This window comes from Taudactylus pleione, unplaced genomic scaffold (assembly GCF_031769625.1).
Source record: "Taudactylus pleione unplaced genomic scaffold, aTauple2 ptg001024l, whole genome shotgun sequence".
In the NCBI taxonomy this organism is placed as follows: domain Eukaryota; kingdom Metazoa; phylum Chordata; class Amphibia; order Anura; family Myobatrachidae; genus Taudactylus; species Taudactylus pleione.
Window position 1 is genome coordinate 222,054 of NW_028285425.1, and position 25,617 is coordinate 247,670.

Genomic DNA, 25,617 nt, shown 5'->3' on the forward strand with positions numbered 1-25,617 from the left:
ATGACTAGGGAAAGATGGTGGCTGGTGTAGAGGGCTGGAACAATGACTGGGGAGAGATGGTGGCTGTGGTGTAGAGGGCTGGAACAGATGGCTGGGGAGAGATGGTGGCTGTGGTGTAGAGGGATGGAACAGATGACTGGGGAGAGATGGTGGCTGTGGTGTAGAGGGCTGGAACAGACGGTTGAGGAGAGATGGTGGCGTAGTGTAGATATATGATGGGAACGGATGAGGCTGTCCTAATGTATTGTACTAAAATTCAAGTGTGCAGCCGGAAACTGTGATAGATGAAATGTTCATCAATAATTAAAGTAGTCACTGAACATTTCTCCCAATGTACGAGTGATCCCATCAGTAAAAATGTTTATTGTAAGCAACAAGATACAGAAGCCACAAATCTGCAGTGATAAAAGTCTATAGTACAGTCCGGATCAGTCCTTTGTACTCTGACCGACGACTATGAATAAGTTTTAGAAGAAATCTGCTGCCCGGGCTCTCGGAACAGGACTGGTTGTTGGAGTTTTCAAAACACTGTGCTCTGGTCGCTGGTTGGGATTGAAGGGAACTCGGGATGAACCTGTCGGACTGACCAGGAGGCTACGATCTGTCCTCTTAAACTCTGCAGGTGAGAAAGAGGGATAATGAGGAGAACGCACCATTTCTAGTAGATGGATGAAGGAATACGAACCTGGCCATGTATTATTCGCTATATATTTGTACAGCTTATTGTATAGCTCAGCAAGGAGAAGAGACCTATGGGATGCCGACCGCCGGCTTCCCAACTGTGTAATCCCGACAGGGTCTAATGACAGGCGTTGAAATGTCGCCTTAGGTTAGGGGCTCCCGTGGTAGACTTAGGGTTAGGCACCCCCCCCCCCCCCAGGAGGGTTAGGCTAGGGGAATGGGGAGAGATTAGGGTTAGGCACCCCCCCGGGAGTGTTGGGTTTAGGCTGCGGGGAAGGGGTAGGGTTTAAGCACCTACAGGGAGGGTTAGGCATCCCTAAGGAAGTTGTAGGGGGGGGGGGGAAGGTTAGTGATAGTGGGGTACTCACCTCTGTCGGGATCCTCAGTCAGCTTTCCATCATACCGATTCCGAGACCTATAGACGAGCACACTAAATGCACCCTTGTAATCTCATCTCACCACATCCTGAACAATCTGTGTTAATAGTGAGATGAAGCTGGTCTGACAGCAACTTCTACCAAACAAGAACAACCCCCCCCCCCCCCAGCTCCCCATGTGAAACCATGCAGTTAGTAGTGGATGTAATATACAATCAACATGAAATAAGCGCCTTTAGTTATAAAATTTATAATCACTACGCCTGGTGCCCTCAGTTAGGCTGCTGATAATGTAGTGACTGGACATTATCCTGGCATTGGACATGGCGAAAGGTGTGGGCAGACATCGCACGATCACTCCCCATGTGTTCCATACCTGCGACCCGAACTAAAGTGGGAGATATATATCAACAAAGATATAAATACAGTTTGGGATATTAGAACAAAAGACGTGTAGATATCTGGTATGTACTACCACTTTCTTACAATGTTTCATCCTCTAAATACTTTACATATTTATTATGTTACCTAGAGGTTCTCAGAGCAGATCTCCCTGAAATTCTGGGAAAAAATACCCCCAATTTTATAAAAAAAAAATAAGAGCTATGGTACATTTACCTACTTAACTCCTTTTCTTCGAGGTCCATAGGGTCTACAGGAATACCATGGGGAATATTGTGGTTGGAAGACCAGCCACCAAACAATTAAAAATTTTGGCTCGCTGATTGCCCCAGGTCCTCCCCATATGTACCCCGCCCCTAGCCACAGGACTTCAGTTTAGTTAGCAAGCCTAAAGGCAGGAGAAGGAAAGAGAAGGAAGAGCAATCATACACCAGAAACACACTTACAAAATATGAGGGAATCTGTGACCAAAAGAAAAACAACCAATGAAGCCAGGTGTGTCAGGGTGGGTGTCCTGTGGACCCTATGGACCTCTAAGAAAAGAAGTTATCAAGGTAAGACTATGATAACGCTATATTTCTTCTTCGGGGTTCATAGGGATCCACGGGGATTACATGGGGATGCTCCTGAGCAGAAAGGAGAACTCATCGCCCAAAGGAAGCATCCTGGGAGGCAAAAGTATCAAAGGCATAAAACCTAAGAAAAGTGTGGACAGAAGACTATGTGGCAGCCTTAAACAATTGTTCAGCAGAGGCACCATGGCTAAATGCCCACGATTATTATTATTATCGTTTATTTATATGGCGCCACAAGAGTTCCGCAGCGCCTTATATAGTACATAACCAAAAAAGTGACTTACAGTACAATACAATACAATGCAGGACAAGGACATGGATAATATACATTGATACATTGCTGGCCATAACACCCAAATAAGCAGCAAAGCATAAGCACCAAGTGTTAGGTGTCCTAGTGGTAAGAAGTAGATGAAAATAAAGTAAGGAGAAGTACAAGAGGGTAGAGGGCCCTGCTCACAAGAACTTACATTCTCAAGGGGAGGGGCAGACAGATGGGCATGATACAGATGGGGAAGACAGGGAGGAGGGAGCAGGTAGCAGCAGGTTAGGATGATAGCTGGAAGGCAATGATGCAGTAGTGGGACTTGAGAGCCCATTTGAAGGATTGTAGAGAGGTGGAGAGTCTGATGGGGAGAGGGAGAGAGTTCCAGAGGTGGGGAGCAGCACGGGCAAAATCTTGGAGGCGGGAGCGGGAGGAAGTTATCAGTTGGCAGGAGAGGCGGCATGTATTTGTTGAACAAAGAGGGCGGACAGGAGAGTGAAGGGAGATGTCAGAGATGTATATGGGAGATGAATGGGTGAGGGGCTTTGTAAGCGATAGTGAGAACCTTGAATTGGGTTCGGAAGGGGAGCCAGTGTAGAGATTGTAAGAGAGGGAAGGCAGATGTAGAGCATTTGGAGAGAAAGATGAGTCGAGCGGCAGAATTGAGGACAGACCTGGAGAGGAGAGAGATGGGCCTACAGACAGAGTAGAATGTGCTGTCACCGTGCTTGGTATCAGGGAGATCAGTCTGTGTGTACACCTTAGAGATAGTCATGCGTAGCCATCTCGCCAGAGTCTGTTTACCTCGTTTGTGAAAACCATATAATACAAAAAGACCATCTGATTTTTCTAAGAGTTTGTACGCTCCACATAAATACGGAGAGAACGAACTACATACAGGGAGGCTTCACCTACAGAAAGGTCTGGAGCCTGAAAAGCGAGAACAACAATTTCTTCATTCACATGAAAACGGGACACTACCTTAGGAAGGTAACCCTCCTTTGTACGAAGAAAAGCTTTATCCTGGTGAAAGCAGGGAGTGAATTGCTTCCTGAAAAGTCAAGGCCTGGCCCACAACTGATGGAGGCTTCGTGGCAATAAACCTCTGGTGGGGGTGTCTCCTGAAAGTGAGGGCATACCCCTGAGATACCACGTCTCAGACCCAGGCATCTGTAGTTGTTTGATGCCAACAATCCGCAAACTGAAGAAGTCGGCCCTCCACCCTGGGTTCCCCGAGGAGGATGCCTGCTCCATCAGGCCGAGGGCTTATTGTCTGGCCTAGAAGCTGAACGTCTTGTCTGGTCAGACCCCCTTAGTTTATCGCTTAGACTTACCAAAACTATTCGGCTTGGAGGAAGTCTGTCTTTTGGTTTTCCACTGAGGACGAAAAGACTGAAAAGAAACCTGCTTAGTTAAACTATATGACGTAGATGGCAGACCTGCTTAGTTCTACTATATGACGTAGATGGCAGACCTGCTTAGTTCTACTATATGACGTAGATGGCAGACCTGCTTAGTTCTACTATATGACGTAGATGGCAGACCTGCTTAGTTCTACTATATGACGTAGATGGCAGACCTGCTTAGTTCTACTATACGACGTAGATGGCAGACCTGCTTAGTTATACTATATGACGTAGATGGCAGACCTGCTTAGTTATACTATATGACGTAGATGGCAGACCTGCTGACTTTTAAGTCGCCAGAGTAGTAATTCGGTTATCCAGCTCTGCTCCAAAGAGTTCCTTTCCATGAAGAGGTAAGACTTCCAGCGCCCTCTCTGATGCTGTATCAGCTTTCCATGAAGAGGTAAGACTTCCAGCGCCCTCTCTGATGCTGTATCAGCTTTCCATGAAGAGGTAAGACTTCCAGCGCCCTCTCTGATGCTGTATCAGCTTTCCATGAAGAGGTAAGACTTCCAGCGCCCTCTCTGATGCTGTATCAGCTTTCCATGAAGAGGTAAGACTTCCAGCGCCCCCTCTGATGCTGTATCAGCTTTCCATGAAGAGGTAAGACTTCCAGCGCCCTCCCTGATGCTGTATCAGCTTTCCATGAAGAGGTAAGACTTCCAGCGCCCTCTCTGATGCTGTATCAGCGTTCCATGAAGAGGTAAGACTTCCAGCGCCCTCTCTGATGCTGTATCAGCTTTCCATGAAGAGGTAAGACTTCCAGCGCCCTCTCTGATGCTGTATCAGCGTTCCATGAAGAGGTAAGACTTCCAGCGCCCTCTCTGATCCTGTATCAGCTTTCCATGAAGAGGTAAGACTTCCAGCGCCCTCTCTGATGCTGTATCAGCTTTCCATGAAGAGGTAAGACTTCCAGCGCCCTCTCTGATCCTGTATCGGCTTTCCATGAAGAGGTAAGACTTCCAGCGCCCTCTCTGATGCTGTATCAGCTTTCCATGAAGAGGTAAGACTTCCAGCGCCCTCTCTGATGCTGTATCAGCGTTCCATGAAGAGGTAAGACTTCCAGCGCCCTCTCTGATGCTGTATCAGCTTTCCATGAAGAGGTAAGACTTCCAGCGCCCTCTCTGATGCTGTATCAGCTTTCCATGAAGAGGTAAGACTTCCAGCGCCCTCTCTGATCCTGTATCAGCTTTCCATGAAGAGGTAAGACTTCCAGCGCCCTCTCTGATGCTGTATCAGCTTTCCATGAAGAGGTGACTTCCAGCGCCCTCTCTGATGCTGTATCAGCTTTCCATGAAGAGGTAAGACTTCCAGCGCCCTCTCTGATGCTGTATCAGCTTTCCATGAAGAGGTAAGACTTCCAGCGCCCTCTCTGATGCTGTATCAGCTTTCCATGAAGAGGTAAGACTTCCAGCGCCCTCTCTGATGCTGTATCAGCTTTCCATGAAGAGGTAAGACTTCCAGCGCCCTCTCTGATGCTGTATCAGCTTTCCATGAAGAGGTAAGACTTCCAGCGCCCTCTCTGATGCTGTATCAGCTTTCCATGAAGAGGTAAGACTTCCAGCGCCCTCTCTGATGCTGTATCAGCTTTCCATGAAGAGGTAAGACTTCCAGCGCCCCCTCTGATGCTGTATCAGCTTTCCATGAAGAGGTAAGACTTCCAGCGCCCTCCCTGATGCTGTATCAGCTTTCCATGAAGAGGTAAGACTTCCAGCGCCCTCTCTGATGCTGTATCAGCGTTCCATGAAGAGGTAAGACTTCCAGCGCCCTCTCTGATGCTGTATCAGCTTTCCATGAAGAGGTAAGACTTCCAGCGCCCTCTCTGATGCTGTATCAGCTTTCCATGAAGAGGTAAGACTTCCAGCGCCCTCTCTGATCCTGTATCAGCTTTCCATGAAGAGGTAAGACTTCCAGCGCCCTCTCTGATGCTGTATCAGCTTTCCATGAAGAGGTGACTTCCAGCGCCCTCTCTGATGCTGTATCAGCTTTCCATGAAGAGGTAAGACTTCCAGCACCCTCTCTGATGCTGTATCAGCTTTCCATGAAGAGGTAAGACTTCCAGCGCCCTCTCTGATGCTGTATCAGCTTTCCATGAAGAGGTAAGACTTCCAGCGCCCTCTCTGATCCTGTATCAGCTTTCCAGGACCTTAACCAAAGGGCCCTGCGCGCCACTACTGACGCTGCTGATGCTTTAGAATCTAAAATTACAGCATCTACTGCAGCTCCTCCCAGATAGGAGGCCGCTTCCCGTATGTGGGAGATAGTCATCATCTGTTCTCTGGTAGCATCTGGTACAGAGTCTTCCAATGCCCCTGTCCATTCTTCAACAGCTTTGGCTACCCAGGCTCCAGCTATAGCCGGAAGGGTAACAGCACCAGATGATGAAAAAAAAATCACCTTAAGAAAAGATTCAATCTTTTTATCTGTGAAATCTTTCAGAAAAGAAGCTGATGGAATAGGCAATGTAGCATTTCTGATTAGAGGCGTTACATGACCATCCACAGTAGGAGGTACCTCCCCCTTAGAAAAAGTTAACAAAGGTAAGTCTACCATAGCTCTTATTTTCTTCTTCAGGGTCCATAGGGATAAAGCAGTTCCCCTAAGGGTGGGGCCGCTCTAGAGCAAAAAGGAGAACCCACCGCCCAAAAGGAAGCATCCTGAGGGGCAAAAGAATCAAAGGCGTAGAACCTAAGAAAAGTGTGGACAGAAGACAACATGGCTGACTTGCACAATTGCTCAGCAGAGGCACCACGACGAAACGTCCACGATGGTCCCACAGAGCGGGTAGAATGTGCTGTCGCCGTGTTTGGAAGAGAGAGATGAACCTCCGGAGTGAAAAGGATCCTTTGGGACCGTTTTAGATGATACCGGCGTTCCACAGGGAGAGGTTTAATTGTTGGAGCATATTCCACCATGTTGAAGGTGTATACCATTGACCCCAGGACTTGCATCGCTATTAGAATGGATACCCTTCGCTTGCGAAGCAATTTGCTGAAATCTTGTCCTCTGGCAGAAACACCCTTTGTGCTTAAGAATCCAGAAGTGTCCACAGATGTATCATCTGCTGTATTAGAGAAAGAAAGGATTCTTCCAATTGATGATCCAGCTGTTCTTCTGTAGGCAGGCAATGGTCAGTTGGAGACTGTGCCAATATCAGAAGATCATCCAGGTATGGCAGTATTCTGATTCCCTGACGCCTGAGATAAGCCGTCATAACCGCCATTATTTTGGTGAAGACCCGAGGGGCCGTTGATAGACCAAAGGGCAGTACCTGAAATTGGTAATGTTCCAAGACAGCAAACTGAATTGTTGATGGGATGGCGTAATAGGCACATGCAGATATGCATCCTGAATGTCCAGGGAAGCCATAAATCACCAGGCTCCATCGCCAAAATAATTGACCGAAGAGTTTCCATACGGAACATGGGTAACACGGTAAAACTTGAGAGTTTTCAGATTTGAGGCCCCCATTGGTGCGATTTGCCTGCTATATCGCACAGTGTATGGCCCCGACATCAGGCCGAGCGAGCTCCCGTTGGGTCGTACATCGCACCCCCTGATCACTCTACAAGACCATAGGATCAGGGGATGCGATGTGCGATCCCATTAATTGTGATAAGACAGGAATATGTGGTCGTACATATTCTTCACCAATTCATGAATATATGCATGCTTATGTGCCTTTATTTTCCCTTATATTGCAATGTAGAAGATATAGAAATGTTAGGATGAGATCAGTATTAGTATAGCTGTGTGAGGTGCGGCTGGGTCTCCTTTGTTGAATGGTCTCAGGCCTGGAGAGATATGAGGCCTACCCTCCCCTCTCCAAAGTAAATAGATGGGTCCCTGTTGCATCAGTTATTTTGTTTAATGTTTAATCTAAAAGTATATTATATAATGTATTAAAAAGTACAGATTAGTGTTTATTTCTATGTAGCTGTGAATAATTGCGGAGATTTGGATAAGTTAGAACAGATGAGGCAGCCATGTTTTTATGGCTCAGATAGAAAGGACTTGGAAGTTTAAAATCAAGTTTAATATGAGCAGAAATGAGCAGAGTCAGTCTCAGACTTTATAAACAAAGAGATAATGAAGATGTCCTTGGCCCACATGAAGGAAGAATTAGTAGCTACAGGGAAACAGGACAAGAAGATGACCTATTATATTTTGGTTAAGACATATAACCAATTAGTGTCTAGCACGTACAAATATTAAATACATTAATATTCCCCCTTTGGGTTAACTGGAAGTATAAAGCTCATGAGAGAAAGTCGGAGGACAGAGGATAGAGGGAGCACATCGAGGGTCTGAAGGGCGTGGTGCTGGGCGCGGTTGCCCCGTGCGGTATGTATGAAATTTACCTGACTGGTATGACTGGCACTAGGTGTCACAAATTTATTTTACAAGTATTCAGACTGCTGCTAAAATAACCTAAGTGTTATGTTTTTTTGTTGTAACTCGGCACTGGCAAAATACATGTATGAGAATGCTGTCTAAAAGTGACAGCATTGTCATTTATTTTAGAATCTGTATTTGTGTGAATTATTTAATTATCCTTTATAACAAGGTGTGATAAATAAACATAGAACACTCACCGCGTTTTCAATTGCTATGCAGGTGAGACAGGGGGGAACCGGCATATCGGGCGGTTAGCCACCAGATCTCACCGGGTGTGCGGACCGCCCAATATGTCGGACGATGGATCCCCTGTTGCATCGCACCATGTATGGGGGCCTTTAGAATAGGGCGATGAGACCCATTTATTTTCTGAACCAAAAATAGATTGGAATAACCACCTCTCCCTTGTTGACCCTCAGGAACCGGGATTATCACCCTTGCCTTCAGCAGGGAGCAAATGGCCTCCTTGAGGGCCAAGGCCTTGATAGAATCTGATGGTGGAGTTGTGCAAAAAAAATATCTAGGGAGGATGCCTTCGGAAAGTGAGGGCATACCTCTGAGAGACCACTACTCGGACCCAGGCATCTGTTGTTGTTTGATGCCAGTGGTCCACAAACTGAAGTCGTCAGCCTCCCACCCTGGGATCCCCCAGGAAGAGGCACGCCCCTTCAGGCAGAAGGCTGGACGTCTGACCGGCCAGGACCTCTTAGCTTGCTGCTTGGCGGTCCTGTGAGAACTACACGGTCTGGAGGAAGACTGTCCTTTTGCTCTGCCCTGAGGACGAAAGAACCGAAAAGAAGAATGCCTAGCCTTCAACGTAGCTGCTGATGGCAGACCTGCAGATTTTGAGGCTGCCAGAGTAGCCACTATCTTATCCAATTCTGCTCCAAAAAGGTTTCCATAAAAAGGTAAGGATTCCAGAGCATTCTTGGATCTGGTATCTGCTTTCCAGGACCTTAACCAAAGAGCCCTACGAGCAACAACCAAAACTGGCGATGCTTTGGAAGCCAGGAGCCCAGCATCTATTGCAGCTTCTCTCACATAAGAGGCCGCTTTCCATATGTGGGAGATATAGGTCAGCTGTTCTCTGGTAGCATCTTGTAGAGTATCTTCCAATGCCCACATCTATTCTTCAACAGCCTTCGATACCCAGGCAGCAGTCATAGCCGGCCGAGTAACAGCTCCAGACAATGGAAACACTGATTTAAGACATGTTTCAAGTTTTCTATCTGTAGGATCTTTAAGGGAAGATGCGGACGGTATAGGCAACGTAGCACTTCTGACTAAATGTGTCACATGAGCATCCACAGTAGGAGGGACTTCCCACTTAGTACATTCAGTAGGTGGGAGAGGACACAAAGATGCTAATCTTTTTGTAACATGGAAGAAGCATGGAGTACTCCTGATAAACGGTTCCATAAGCTCAGCGAGCTGCTCAGACTTCGGAAACTCAGCTGTTACCACCTTCTGGTGTTTAGACACTGGAGCCTTAGGTCTAGGAGCTGGCTAGTCATCCTGTATATTTAGGATTTATTTAACTGCCCTCACCAAAGAAGGGACATCCACTTTAGAAGGATGGTCCTCCTCTCCTGAGATAGACCCTGGAGAAGAACCCGGCGCATCATCTGACTCCTCCTAAATTATGTGTCTGAATCTATATGCTGAGCAGACTGATAAAATGATATCGCCCGCTTAGGCGCTTTAATGGCTACCGGTCTGTTCACCTGCAACATTTGTTTAAACGCAGCAGCTGACTGAGCCGTAGTCTAACATAAGTGGGCGTAAACATCCAACCAGGAAGTATGTATAGGGGGGGACAAACATAGCAGCCGGGAACTGCGGTGGGTATCCCATTAATAGAAGCAGTGTGGGAGTAGCCACAAGCTGCATCATAACCTGAGACAAGGAGGACACCCAAGATGGCTCCTGTACATGGGCTGGTAAACTGGACTGGTGAGGTGGTTCTTTATAACAAACAGCACACAAACCATCCTGTATAAAGTCCTGAGGGGACAAGCCCGCCAATCAACTATTACATGAAACCAGCATCGGGGCCTCAGTTTCCTGTTTCCCCGTATTCTTAGACATAACAAGTAAGTGTAAATGTGACCGCCTACACAAATAATACAATAAATGTGATGTACAATTTGAAAAAAAAAAATAAAAATACATATATTCCCCACACACCTGTAGCAAAGGGTTGAGGATAGTTATACCTGACAGTATAGAAAATAAAGGTAACCATACAGCAGAGCCAGCATAAGTCACATACAATGTATATACATTATACCTGCCATGGGCCCTGAATCAACTACTCAATGCACAAGGCTTGGTGGATATGAGCACTGTATAACCTGGTCTCTAGGGAGAGGTATACAGGGAGACCAGACCCAAACCTCCCGAGACCTGCAGCTTCAGCAGAGCATTGAATAACCGGTCGCTGGGAGTCTCATATAGAGAGGAGGGTAGGAGGAGCAACCCTGACGCAGGAAAACCTCAGATGGATCGCTGTCTGGGCTGGGGGAGGGGCTGCCGGGGAGAGCCTACCTCCCCTATGCTGTATTAACCCCCCCAGGTGCGCTGGCCTTATACTATCCCCGACGCCAGACTGACTTCCCCGGTGGTCTAGTGGGGAGCGGACGCAGTGGTCGCTCCACTACAGGGACCTCCGGCAGGTCTCCAACCGCCAGAGGTACGGACTGCAGCTTCCATGTTATAAAAGGTGCGTCTGAATCCTGCCACACCAAACTCGAAACTGAATGCCTGTGGCCAGGGGCAGGGTATACAGTCAGGTGCATAAATATTGGGACATTGACAGAATTTTCATATTTTAGCCTCTATTCACCACCACAATGGCTTTGAAATTAAACAAATAAGATGTGCTTTACCTGCAGACTTTCAGATTTAATTTGAGGGTAATTACATCCAAATCAGGTGAACGGTGTAGGAATTACAACGGTTTCTATATGTGCCTCCCACTTTTTAAGGGGCCAAAAGTAATGGGACAAACTAAACAATCCTAAATCTAACTTTCACTTTTTAATACTTTGTTGCAAATTCTTTGCAGGCAATTACAGCCTTAAGTCTGGAACGCATAGACATCACCAGATGCTGGGTTTCATCCCTGGTGATGCTCTGCCAGGCCTCTACTGCAAATGTCTTCAGTTCCTGCTTGTTCTTGGGGCATTTTCCCTTCAGTTTTGTCTTCATCAAGTGAAATGCATGCTCAATCGGATTCAGGTCAGGGGATTGACTTGGCCATTGCATAACATTCCACTTTTTAGCCTTAAAAAACTCTTTGGTTGCTTCTGCAGTATGCTTCGGGTCATTGTCCATCTGCACTGTGAAGCGCCGTCCAATGAGTTCTGAAGCATTTGACTGAATATGAGCATATAATATTGCTTGAAACACTTCAGAATTCATTCTGCTGCTTTTGTCAGCAGTCACATCATCAATAAATACAAGGGGACCAGTTCCATTGGCCGCCATACATGCCCACGTCATGACACTACCACCACCATGCTTCACTGATGAGGTGGTATGTTTTGGATCATGAGCAGTTCCTTTCCTTCTCCATACTCTTCTCTTCCCAACACTCTGGTACAAGTTGATCTTTGTCTCATCTGTCCATAGGATGTTGTTCCAGAACTGTAATGGCTCTTATAGATGTTGTTTGGCAAACTCTATTCTGGTCTTCCTGTTTTTGAGGCTCACCAATGGTTTACATCTTGTGGTGAACCCTCTATAGTCACTCTTGTGAAGTCTTCTCTTGATTGTTGACTTTGACACATATACACCTACCTCCTGGAGAGTGTTCTTGATTTGGCCAACTGTTGTGAAGGGGTTTTTCTTCACCAGGGAAATACTTCTTCTGTCATCCACCACAGTTGTTTTCCGTGGTCTTCAGGGTCTGTTGGTGTTGCTGAGCTCTCCGATGCGTTCTTTCTTTTTAAGAATGTTCCAAACAGTTGATTTGGCCACACCTAATGTTTTTGCTATCTCTCTGATGGGTTTGCTTTGATTTTTCAGCCTAATGATGGCTTGCTTCACTGACAGTGACAGCTCTTTGGATCTCCTATTGAGAGTCGACAGCAACTGATTCCAAATGCAAATGTCACACCTAGAATCAACTCCAGACCTTTTACCTGCTTAATTGATAATGAAATAACGAGGGAATAGCCCACACCTGTCCATGAAATAGCTTTTGAGTTGATAGTCCCATTACTTTTGGCCCCTTAAAAAGTGGGAGGCACATATAGAAACAGTTGTAATTCCTACACCGTTCCCTTGATTTGGATGTAATTACCCTCAAATTAAATCTGAAAATCTGCAGGTAAAGCACATCTTGTTTGTTTCATTTCAAAGCCATTGTGGTGGTGACTAGAGGCCAAAATCTGAGAATTCTGTCAATGTCCCAATATTTATGCACCTGACTGTATGTGGAGGAGGACCTGAGGCATCCTGGGAGCTTAAAGCTTAACTGTTTGGTGCCTGGATCACTCCAACCACATTTTCCCCATGGTATGCCTGTGGATCCCTATGGACCCTGAAGAAGAAAGTTGGCGACTTAAAAAAAAATAAAAAATCGACTGACTAGGAAGAATTGCCTTAATGGCGCTATTTTATAAGGTGCTGGTGTCGCTCGCATTGTCCGAGTGTTGTGACTAACTTTGCCCATTACGATGTGGGAGATAAAACCTTGGTGCCTAAAACAATGATCCTACCAGTGACGACATTCAACCTAATAAATAATAATGCACAAAATAATAAAATGTATAACTGAACGTACACATTCCCTATTGTAGTAGCTGGCAGCGCTGCCCCAGAGTGCCGGAGGGCGTCCCGGGTAGAGATCTGAGATAAGGGGAGAGAGGCGACTGGTGTACTGGTGTAGTCCATTGTACCTCAGCGCTAGCGATCGTTCCTTATGTGCGAAGACGAGAGCTTCTATTTATTTCAGGCTCCAATAAGCCGTCATCTATGTCCGGCACGCAGTATACATTTATCTTTGCAGATGGAGAAGTGAGCGCTAGCACGTAAATGTGACGCTACCCCTTTCTCATCCGCGTATCTCAGCTCCGCCATGAGTCTCCTTATTGCATCACACATCGGGCAAGGACCAGGTACCCTCAGGGAAGCACAATATACCAGCACCTGTACTTTTTGGAAATTCTAGATTAAAGTTCCCCTAGTAGGCGCACTTCCCCTCCCCCTTTTCTCTTAGTTCATTATTTCCTGCAGGCACGTGGGCCGATAGCGCTGAGGACCCCGTGTGTGTCGCCGGCATCTCGTCATCGGGAGCTCCCGTTACGCTGCATGGCAGAGGGCGGCTGACCGGTTTCCTACCTGTTGTCATATTCTTGTTCAGGCTGAAGGTGACTTTCTTGGACTTGCAGTTCATCTTCGTGCTGCTCTGTGGAGAGACGAGAGATGAGATGATACTGTGAGACCCAACGTGTGCTAGGCGCCAGGTCATGAACTTCCCGTGGATTTTCCCAGCGCCAGAGGACAAAGCCCTCCCCCCATTGAGTTACGCCCAGACACCCCTACAGCGCTTTACCTGCCTTCCTCTACCCTTTGTGGTCTTCACGTATACAGGTTTAGGGGCCTCCGCTTTCTGGAAAGTCACAAAGTCCTGGACTACGGAGGTGGCTTTTGCTGGTGGAGTGACAGTCTTCTCTGCTTTATTACTGATCATCTGTAGGAAAGCAGAACATAGATAAAGCGTAAGATGTGCTATACTGCGCCGGCCGTGCATTTAGTACATACTGAGCAGTAAGAGGGTATCAGCACACACCAACCTTCCTCCTGCCGCGGATGAGCCTCCGCCTCCTCATTAGCGCACTCTGAAGCGGCATGACCCTAAGTCCCATCTTCAGCAGGCAGCAGCGTCGTCGTTTCACCCGGCTCTTCAGGGGTAGAGTATCCCCTTTACGTGACGTGTGAGAGGTGCAACGTGTGGACACTTCTAGTTGTCCCTCTGTGTTGTGCGTACCAGTTACCCCGTTCAGCTTGGACGGGGCTGTGACCTCCTGCCGAACAGCCGGACGCCGCTTCTTACATCTCTTCTTGGCTGGAGGGACTTCTGCGCTTCCTAGTAACCCCTGAGGGTCTTCAGCCACCGGGGCTGCTCGCAGACGCTTCCCCTTCTTAAGCGGCTCTGTGACCCCGTCCCCCAAACCTGAAAAAGAGCAGGAGACGTGTTTAGGATACATAGACGTGAACTGGAGCCCCAATGCCGAACTGATGGATAATTACACGGTCGGACATCAAACAAGCTGCACTGTCCAGCTAAAGTTCTAGTAACGGTCAGAAACTCTCTCCACCAATTCCTCCCCGGTTTCGGATGACCCCAGACCCCCCTGCATTTTCATTACGTGCCCTGTAATATCACTCACTCATTGCCAATTTCTCCTGAGCTTTTTTCATTCTTCTGTGGAACCTCCAGCTGCTAAATTCATCGTCATCTTCATCCGTGGAGACCTCTTCTGGGAGATCATCCTGGGGAAATATCCCTGAGGAGAAGAAACATGGAGGACGGGCGCTGACACCGGATTACCGCAAGGAGTGGGGCACATACAATCTCATCTGTTATTGGGGAAAACACACAACTAAGGGTGCATGCGTGCACACTGGGAGGGGAAGTGTGAGTGCACGCGCATGAAAGCATGTGAGCACGCGCTACACGGGGCACGCATGTACGAGTTCATAAATTATCAGTGGCAGAGCCGTATTATCAGGGCTCCCCTCTGGAACATCTGCCAACAGCGTCTATTGTGGGACACTGGTTCATTACTCTGGGTGTCAGTGACGTGAAGATGGGAACCTGGGGATGCAGATACAAGACAAGAGGACTTACCTTCTGCCAGGTCTTTAAACCTAGAAAATAAGATTGTGGAAAGGATGATTAAATCACTTCATATACAGGCAGAGGAGGTCACAGCCCACAAAAACCCCTACACGACAGAGGCCATAGGCGATCACAGCCCCCAAAACCCCTACACGGACAGAGACCATAGGCGATCACAGCCTCCAAAACCCCTACACGGACAGAGGCCACAGGCGATCATAGCCCACAAAACCCCTACACGTTCAGAGGCCATAGGTGATCACAGCCCCCAAAACCCCTACACGGACAGAGGCCATAGGCAATCACAGCCCCCAAAACCCCTACACGGACAGAGGCCATAGGCGATCACAGCCTCCAAAACCCCTACACGGACAGAGGCCATAGGCGATCACAGCCCCCAAAACCCCTACACGGACAGAGGCCATAGGCGATCACAGCCCCCAAAACCCCTACACGGACAGAGGTGGTGACTAGGCCTATAAATCACAGGTAGGACATTAGAGGAGGTCATCAGCCCCCTACCCAGATATCACCACAGGCAGACATCAGAGGAGATAGACAGAGGTGGCTGCAGCGTACACCCCTCACCCCCCATCTGCCCCCTCACCCCATCCCGCCCCGTCATGCTACACTTACTTTTTCACCAGCCAGTACAGACTCTTGCGGTTTCGCACAGGGACATTTTTCTTACTTGCGAGGACAAAGAGTCTGTCAGACAGCGCCTGGTAATCAAACTGAGAGCAGGAGACAGTCTATGTAACACTTCATCGTAACTAATATTCCTATGACATTACAATATTTCTATCATTTTACCACATACACCCCCCCCATCATGAAACACCCCCCACCCCCCTCATCATGACACCCCCCCTCATCATGAGACATCCCCCACCCCCCTCATCATGAGACACCCCCCACCCCCCTCATCATGAGACACCCCCCACCCCCGTCATCATGAGACAACCCCCACCCCCCTCATCATGAGACACCCCCCACCCCCGTCATCATGAGACAACCCCCCTTCTTCATCATCATGAGACATCCCCCACCCCCCTCATCATGACACCCCCCACCCCCCTCATCATGAGACACCCCCCATCCTCCTCATCATGAGACACCCCCCACCCCCCCATCAGGAGATATGTGTGTAACGTGTGCAGGTGACTGATGGGATATATCACAGTGATTGGCATGCGTGTCACGTGTGCACCTGTATAATGTACAGGCCGGAACTGCCGTGAAGCGAATGTGTATATGTACGTGTCATTTACACAGCTAGAGCACATATGTCCCTGCATGTATGTACAAGGGCTGTTCCGCTCTATTACACGGACAGGTAGCAGCAGGCGGCTCAGAACAGACAACTGCAGACTCTTACCGGGTGAGTAAATACTACCGGAGTCTTGTAATAAAGTGATAACGTTACAGAACACCCAGCCATCACTATTATACATATGTAATAAAGTGATAACGTTACAGAACACCCAGCCATCACTATTATACATATGTAATAAAGTGATAACGTTACAGAACACTCAGATATCACCATTATACATATGTAATAACGTTACAGAACACCCAGATATCACCATTATACATATGTAATAACGTTACAGAACACCCAGATATCACCATTATACATATGTAATAACGTTACAGAACACCCAGATATCACCATTATACATATGTAATAACATTACAGAACACCCAGATAACAAGAGATATGGTAAGAACTTACCTTTGTTATCTCTGTTTCTACGAAGTCCATAGGGTCCACAGGGTGACCTTGGGGTATAGCTGGATCCTGGATCCTCGGGCACCACGGAGTTAAAGCTTTTAGCTGCTCCCAGGATGCACTTGGGTCCAACCTCCCCTATACCCCGCCCCCGAGCCACAGGCACCTCAGTTGGTAAGCAGCCCAGGCCGGAGGAGGAGACGAAACAGAGAGAAGGAAGACTGGAACACACAAGAACCATACTCACAGAAATGGGAGACGGAAAACCGGTGACCAGTCACAGAGCCCATATGAAGGCAGGTGCGTCAGGGCGGGTGCCCTGTGGACCCTATGGACTTCGTAGAAACAGAGATAACAAAGGTAAGTTCTTACCATATCTCTTGTTTTCTACTTCAGGGTCCATAGGGGTCCACAGGGTGACCTTGGGGATGTCCCAAAGCAGTCCAACTAAGGGCGGGGACGCTCCTGTGCTGATAGGAGAACCCGGCGCCCAAAGGATGCATCCTGAGAGGCAAAGGTGTCAAACGCATAGAACCTCAAAAAGGTCTGAATGGAAGACCAGGTGGCCGCCTTACAGAGCTGAACAGCAGAGGCGCCACGGCTAGCAGTCCAAGAAGGGCCCACGGACCGAGTGGAATGAGCCTTAACAGAGGCTGGAACAGCTAAACCCTCCTGCATATAAGCCTCAATAATAACAGAACGAAGCCAACGGGCTAGAGTCTGTTTGTTGGCAGGCCAACCCCTCTTGTGAAAACCAAAGAGGATAAACAAAGAATCCGACTTCCTCACAGAACTAGTCCGGTCCACATAAACCTGGAGTGCCCTTACAACGTCTAAGGAAGTCTCCCCAGCCGAAAGATCAGGTGACTGAAAGGCTGGTACAACAATTTCCTGATTAATGTGGAACCTGGAAACCACCTTAGGCAGGAAATCAGGACGAGTGCGAAGCACCGCTCTGTCCTGATGAAAAATCAGAAAAGGGGGACGACAAGAAAGCGCCCCCAAATCTGAAACCCTCCTGGCAGAAGCAATTGCCAAGAGGAAAACAGTTTTAAAAGTTAGCCACTTGAGCTCCACTGACTCCAAGGGCTCAAAAGGAGGACCCTGTAAGGCCCTAAGAACCACCGCCAAATCCCACGGGGCCACAGGTGGCACAAAGGGAGGCTGGATTCTCAAAACACCCTGGAAAAAGGTGTGTACATCCGGCATAGCAGCGATCCTGCGCTGGAACCACACCGACAGACCAGACACGTGTACCTTCAGTGAAGAAAGACGTAATCCTAAGTCCAAACCGGACTGAAGGAAAGCCAGAATACGCGAAACTCGGAACACCTGGGGATCATAGTTTCTGGCCTCGCACCACTGAAAGTAAGTGTGCCACACTCTGTGATAGATCCTCGCGGAAGCAGGCTTGCGCGCCCTCAGCATGGTGGTAATAACGGAGCTAGAAAAGCCCCGAGACCTCAGGACGGCTGTCTCAAGAGCCACGCCGTCAAAGATAGTCGACCCAGATCCGGGTGAAGACAGGGCCCCTGAGACAACAGGTCCCGCCGTTGAGGTAGGAGGTACGGAGCGTCGATGGACAGGCTCCGCAGATCGGAGTACCACGGCCTTCTGGGCCACGCTGGGGCCACCAGGATCAGTGTGCCTCCGTCCTGTTTGAACTTGCGCAGGACCCGAGGCAGCAGAGATATCGGAGGGAACAAGTAAGCCAGTTGAAACAGCCATTTCACCGACAGCGCGTCTATCAGACTTGCGCCTGCGTCCCTTGTCCTTGACCCGTACACAGGCAGCTTGTGATTGTAACGGGACGCCATCAGGTCCAGCTCTGGCAGCCCCCACTTGTCCACGAGTAGTTGGAATACCTCTGGATGAAGCGACCATTCCCCGGGATGCACATCGTAACGGCTGAGGAAGTCTGCCTCCCAATTGAGGACTCCTGGGATGAAAACTGCCGAGAGAGCTGGAAGATAGCGCTCCGCCCAAGCCAGGACGCGGGACACCTCCGACATCGCAGCTCGACTGCGAGTCCCTCCCTGGTGATTGATGTACGCCACCGTGGTGGCGTTGTCTGACTGCACCTGAACGGCCCTTCCGTGAAGAGCGGTGCCGGACGACTGCAGGGCTCTGTATACTGCCCGCAGTTCCAGGATGTTGATGGGAAGAATCGCTTCCTCCGCCGACCAACGACCCTGAAGTGACAAGGAGCCTGTCACCGCCCCCCAACCCCGGAGACTGGCATCTGTCGTGAGCAGAACCCATTCCGGGATCCAAAAGGGGCGCCCCTCCAGGAGATGCGCTGTCTGCAGCCACCAGGCTAGGGACAGACGCACCTCCGAGGACAACACCAGCATCTGAGAGCGGATCCTGTGTGGCAATCCGTTCCATTCTGAAAGAATCAGCCCCTGCAGGGGCCTGGAATGGAACTGGGCAAACTCCACCATGTCGAATGCCGACACCATGGACCCCAAAACTCTCATCGCTGAGTGCACCGACACTCTGCCACTGCTCAGACAACTGTGAATCCGCAGCTGTAAGGAGGAGACCTTCTCTGGAGTCAGAAAAATCCGTTGCTGACGAGAGTCCAGCAGGGCCCCCAAATGAACCATCCGTTGTGATGGGATGAGGGAGGATTTCTTCCAGTTGATCAACCAGCCGTGCGCCTGTAGACAAGCGACCGTCAGGTGGAGATGCTGGATCAGTACCTCCGGGGAGCTTGCCAGCAAGAGGAGGTCGTCTAGATACGGTAGCAACCGTATCCCCTGGCTCCGAAGGTGAGCCGCCATGACCGCCATCACCTTGGTAAATACCCTTGGTGCCGTGGAGAGACCAAAGGGTAGAGCCCTGAATTGGTAGTGGTTGTGGAGAATAGCAAACCGCAGAAACCGTTGGTGCGATGTTGCTATAGGCACATGGAGGTAGGCGTCCTGGATATCCAGGGAGACCATATAATCCCCCGGTTCCATCGCCAGTATGATGGAACGCAAAGTTTCCATCCTGAATTTGGGAACCCTGAGAAACCTGTTCAGGGACTTCAAATTGAGGATGGGGCGATGAGAGCCATTGGGTTTCTGCACCAGAAACAGCGTAGAGTAATACCCCATCCCACGTTGAGACTGTGGTACGGGTATAATGACCCCCGCCGTCAGCAAGGCCTCTATGGCTTCCTGAACCTGCAAGGCCTTGGTTTTGTCCTGAGAAGGACTTGTGCAAAAAAACTGGCAAGGCGGCCTGTGCCGAAAAGACAGGGCGTACCCCTGGGAGACCACTTCTCGCACCCAGGCATCCGTGGTGGTATTGTGCCAGCACTGGGCGAATTGAAGAAGTCGGCCTCCCACTCTGGGGTCCCCCAGAGGGAGGCCCGTCCCATCACGCAGAAGGCTTATCTTCTGGCTTGGAAGAAGGGCGCCTAGCACTCCAGGCTTGCTTCTTTGGCTTTGAGGCGGTCTTGGGTGCGGACTGCCTCGGGAAGGACTGACCCTTTGCCTTGCCCTGAACCCGAAAGGAACGAAACGCCGAGCTCCGGACCTTAGCAGGTGTAGTAGCTGAAGGGAGGAAGGCTGACTTGGATTTTGCCAGGGTATCTACTATTTTGTCCAGGTCCGGACCAAATAGTAATTCCCCATTAAAAGGTAAGGCCTCCAAGCCTTTCTTTGAATCCGCGTCTGCTCTCCAAGACCGCAACCACAAGGATCTACGAGCAGACACTGCTGCCGCCGAAACCCTAGAGGTCAACAGGCTAGCATCCAAAGATGCTTCTCCAATGTAGGAGGCGGCATCTCTCATCTGTCCTAACAACGCCCCCTGGACGTCCGGAGATTCATCCGTAAACGTGTCCTCCAAGGCGTTGGCCCACCCCTCAATGGCCTTGGCCACCCAGGAGATGGCCATGGACGGCCGGGCTACAGCCCCTGAGAGAGAATAAATAGACTTTAGACAAGTCTCCACCTTCCTGTCCGTAGGATCCTTCAGCGAGGATATAGACGGCAATGGCAAAGTAGCACTCCTGATGAGGCGTGTTACATGGGAATCGACTGCAGGCGGAGTTTCCCATTTCTTACAATGCGCTTCCGGGAATGGATAATTGGACGCCAAGCGTTTCTGTGGCAGGAAACGCTTACTGGGCGTCTGCCAGGCCACCGCCATGTGATCAGTCAACTGATCAGACAAGGGGAACGCTGTAGAAGTAACCTTAGCTTTTTTAAAACTAGGATACCTTGACTTGGGAGCGGGTGCCTCATCCTCAATCAGAAGAATAGCCCGCACCGCCTTAACCAGAGCCCGCACATTGATGGAAGACTTAGTGTCTACCTCCTGGACTGAGGCATCTGAGGCTGAGTCATCCTGTACCTCACCATCATCCGAGAACCCCTCAGAATCCGAAAGATGCGCAGCCTGTGCCATGACTGAGCGTTTAGACGCCCTGGAGGGCACGTCACTGCGCAACATCGACTGAAAAGCCGAAGATGCTGCCGCCAAATCTTGGACAGTGTGGGAAAGCGCATCCACCCAGGGTGGAGGAGCTGTCACAGGAGCCTGAAACGGCACCACAGCCGGCTGTGCCACAGGGGTGGACTGAATATACATTGGCAACCCCGCATAGGGACCAACAGGCTGAGACCCCGGGGGAGTCTGCAATAATTGTGGGACACCCGGGGAATGGGGGATGGCAGGCTGGGGCAACGCCCTAGTAGGGGCGGCAGTCGGGACCGACAGACGGTCCGCGATGGACACCAGCACCTGGGAAAACATCGCCCATGGTGGCTCCTGCGAAATGGGAGGTTTAGACGTACCAGGGACCGCCTGGCACCGTCCGCACAGGCCGTCCTGTGACAAATCCTCCCTATCCACTCCTGCAGAACAGCGCCTGCAGGAGAACAATGCTGGAGCCCCGGAGTGCTCAATCTCCTCCTCAGACATGACTTAGGAAGAAAACGTGCGCACTCACCAGTGTGCTGAACAACAGCCCACAATATGGTACTGTGTAGCACACAACTGTATGTGACGGACCTCACAAATACGTGATCTATATAGGTGAGGTCAGTAGAAACACCCTTCCCCCGCACACCTGTAGGGCTTGTAGGAGAAGGAAAGGGATAGGTACAGGCTGACAGTAAGTAGAAAAAAGACACAGACAGGCAGCACTAGCAAAAGTCACATACCATGCAGGAAGATATACTCACTGCACCTTTCCACTACAATCAACCTCCCAGATTCAGTGTCTGGGAGGGCTATAGCGCTGTGTACACTGTCCTTCTGCAGGGGAGAGGTACACAGGGGGACCGGTCCGCGTGCTCCCTGAGAGTATCCACGCTGCCACAGAGAAAATGGCCGCTGGAGACCTCAGAGGAGGAGTGGCCGAGTATCTGCAGCTCAGCGACGCCAGACTCCGAGCTGAAAGGCGCGCTGAGCTGAGGGGAGGAGCCGCTGACAGGGAAGGCTTCCTCCCCTGGCTAGCATATTAACCCCCGGGTTGCCGGCATCCCGCTTGCCGCGATATTAACCCTGGTGGTCTAGTGGTCTGGCGGGGTATGCCTCCGCTGGAGGGGGGGCCCGCCGCCACCGCTAGCGCCCCCGGTCTGTCCCCTAGACCGGGGGCATGGGACTGCATTTGAAAGGAACCCGCGCACCGCCGCTAATCAGCGGTGCGCGGCTTACCTGATCTCCCCGGCGTCTTCCGGCAGCAGTCCCGGGGGAAACCAGAGTCCGGCTAGTACAGACTCTGGCTTCCCCCGCCGCGATCCCCAGTTCAGTGCTGGCGTCGCAGCGCCAGCAGGGAGAAGGAGCGGCAGCGTGGGCGTCTGTACAGACAGCCCAGCGCTGCTGCTCTAGAGAAAAAACTTATAGTAAAAAATAAATAAATTTAACTAAGTTCAATAAAAAATTAAAAGCTTTAGGGGGCTGCTCCTGCAGCCCACCCCGCAGGGTGACCCGACTCCGGCCGGGCACCATCTAAAACTGAGGTGCCTGTGGCTCGGGGGCGGGGTATAGGGGAGGTTGGACCCAAGTGCATCCTGGGAGCAGCTAAAAGCTTTAACTCCGTGGTGCCCGAGGATCCAGGATCCAGCTATACCCCAAGGTCACCCTGTGGACCCCTATGGACCCTGAAGTAGAAATCACTATTATACATATGTAACAAAGTGATTACGTTACAGAACACCCAGATATCACCATTATACATATGTAATAACGGTACAGAACATCCAGATATCACCATTATACATATGTAACAAAGTGATAATGTTACAGAACACCCAGATATCACCATTATACATATGTAACAAAGTGATAATGTTACAGAACACCCAGATATCACCATTATATATATGTAATAACGTTACAGAACACCCAGATATCACCATTATACATATGTAACAAAGTGATAATGTTACAGAATACCCAGATATCACCATTATATATATGTAATAACGTTACAGAACACCCAGATATCACCATTATACATATGTAATAAAGTGATAACGTTACAGAACACCCAGATATCACCATTATACATATGTAACAAAGTGACTACGTTACAGAACACCCAGACATCACTATTATATATATGTAATAACGTTACAGAACACCCAGATATCACCATTATACATATGTAATAACGTTACAGAACACCCAGATATCACCATTATACATATGTAATAAAGGACTACGTTACAGAACACCCAGATATCACCATTATACATATGTAATAAAGTGACTACGTTACAGAACACCCAGATATCACCATTATACATATGTAACAAAGTGATAATGTTACAGAATACCCAGATATCACCATTATATATATGTAATAACGTTACAGAACACCCAGATATCACCATTATACATATGTAATAAAGTGATAACGTTACAGAACACCCAGATATCACCATTATACATATGTAACAAAGTGACAACGTTACAGAACACCCAGACATCACTATTATATATATGTAATAACGTTACAGAACACCCAGATATCACTATTACACATATGTAATAACGTTACAGAACACCCAGACATCACTATTATACATATGTAATAAAGTGTCTACGTTACAGAACACCCAGATATCACTATTATACATATGTAATAAAGTGATAACGTTACAGAACACCCAGATATCACCATTATACATATGTAATAAAGTGATAACGTTACAGAACACCCAGATATCACCATTATACATATGTAACAAAGTGATAACGTTACAGAACACCCAGATAACACCATTATACATATGTAATAACGTTACAGAACACCCAGATATCACCATTATACATATGTAATAAAGTGATAACGTTACAGAACACCCAGATATCACCATTATACATATGTAACAAAGTGATAATGTTACAGAACACCCAGATATCACCATTATACATATGTAATAAAGTGATAACGTTACAGAACACCCAGATATCACCATTATACATATGTAATAACGTTACAGAACACCCAGATATCACCATTATACATATGTAATAAAGTGATAACGTTACAGAACACCCAGATATCACTATTATACATATGTAATAAAGTGATAACGTTACAGAACACCCAGATATCACCATTATACATATGTAATAAAGTGATAACGTTACAGAACACCCAGATATCACCATTATACATATGTAACAAAGTGATAACGTTACAGAACACCCAGATATCACTATTATACATATGTAATAAAGTGATTACGTTACAGAATACCCAGATATCACCATTATACATATGTAATAAAGTGATTACGTTACAGAACACCCAGATATCACTATTATACATATGTAATAACGTTACAGAACACCCAGATATCACTATTATACATATGTAATAAAGTGATAACGTTACAGAACACCCAGACATCACTATTATATATATGTAATAAAGTGATAACGTTACAGAACACCCAGATATCACTATTATATATATGTAATAACGTTACAGAACACCCAGATATCACCATTATACATATGTAATAAAGTGATTACGTTACAGAACACCCAGATATCACCATTATACATATGTAATAAAGTGATTACGTTACAGAACACCCAGATATCACTATTATACATATGTAATAACGTTACAGAACACCCAGATATCACCATTATACATATGTAATAACATTACAGAACACCCAGATATCACCATTATACATATGTAATAACGTTACAGAACACCCAGATATCACCAGTATACATATGTAATAAAACACTTAAAGGCGAATTCCAGGGGCCACATACCTGTAGGACGGGTCCGATATCTTCATTGTCTTGTGCATGATGTCCCCCAGGTTCTGTCCCGCCAACTGCAGGAGGAAACACCAGGATTACAAATGGACAGCCAGGAGGTACGAGGCACAGTGCAGTACAAGTGAAAGGGTGTGTATCGCCATTAGACAGATCGTCATCAGTAGGTGTGTGCGCATGTGAGTGTGAGGGGAATCATCGGTCAGTAGGTGTGTGTGTGTGTATATAGGTGTGTGTGTATATAGGTGGGGGGGGGGTCTCACCATTAGACGGATCATTGTCAGTAGGTGTGTGTGTGTATATAGGTGGGGGGGGGTCTCACCATTAGACGGATCATTGTCAGTAGGTGTGTGTGTGTATATAGGTGTGTGTGTATAGGTGGGGGGGGGTCTCACCATTAGACGGATCATTGTCAGTAGGTGTGTGTGTGTGTATATAGGTGTGTGTGTATAGGTGGGGGGGGGGGGGGGGGGAGTCTCACCATTAGAGGGATCTTCGTCAGTAGGTGTGTGTGTGTATATAGGTGTGTGTGTGTATTATAGGTGAGGGGGGGGTCTCACCATTAGACGGATCTTCGTCAGTAGGTGTGTGTGTGTATATAGGTGTGTGTGTATATAGGTGAGGGGGGGGTCTCACCATTAGACGGATCTTCGTCAGTAGGTGTGTGTGTGTATATGG

The 25,617-nt window shown here is 48.3% G+C and overlaps 1 protein-coding gene across 4 annotated transcripts in view; it reads right to left on the reverse strand.

The window, feature by feature from the left end:
• Positions 1 to 334: 334 nt before the first annotated feature.
• Positions 335 to 25,617, reverse strand: part of LOC148454221 (ribosomal RNA processing protein 1 homolog A-like) — a 55,584-nt gene continuing 30,301 nt past the window's right edge. The window contains exons 9-16 of one of the 4 annotated variants that reach the window (XM_088461177.1): positions 24,934 to 24,998; positions 15,591 to 15,688; positions 14,964 to 14,983; positions 14,503 to 14,619; positions 13,906 to 14,285; positions 13,669 to 13,802; positions 13,451 to 13,512; positions 335 to 616 (exon numbers count right to left, since the gene is read on the reverse strand). In XM_088461177.1, coding sequence (XP_088317303.1) covers positions 468 to 616; positions 13,451 to 13,512; positions 13,669 to 13,802; positions 13,906 to 14,285; positions 14,503 to 14,619; positions 14,964 to 14,983; positions 15,591 to 15,688; positions 24,934 to 24,998 — 1,025 coding nt within the window. In that variant the 3' untranslated portion in view covers positions 335 to 467. Of the gene's footprint in view, positions 617 to 13,450; positions 13,518 to 13,664; positions 13,803 to 13,905; positions 14,286 to 14,502; positions 14,620 to 14,963; positions 14,984 to 15,590; positions 15,689 to 24,933; positions 24,999 to 25,617 lie in introns of all 4 variants that reach the window. The other 3 variants (XM_088461176.1, XM_088461178.1, XR_015874826.1) reach the window with 3 other exon arrangements.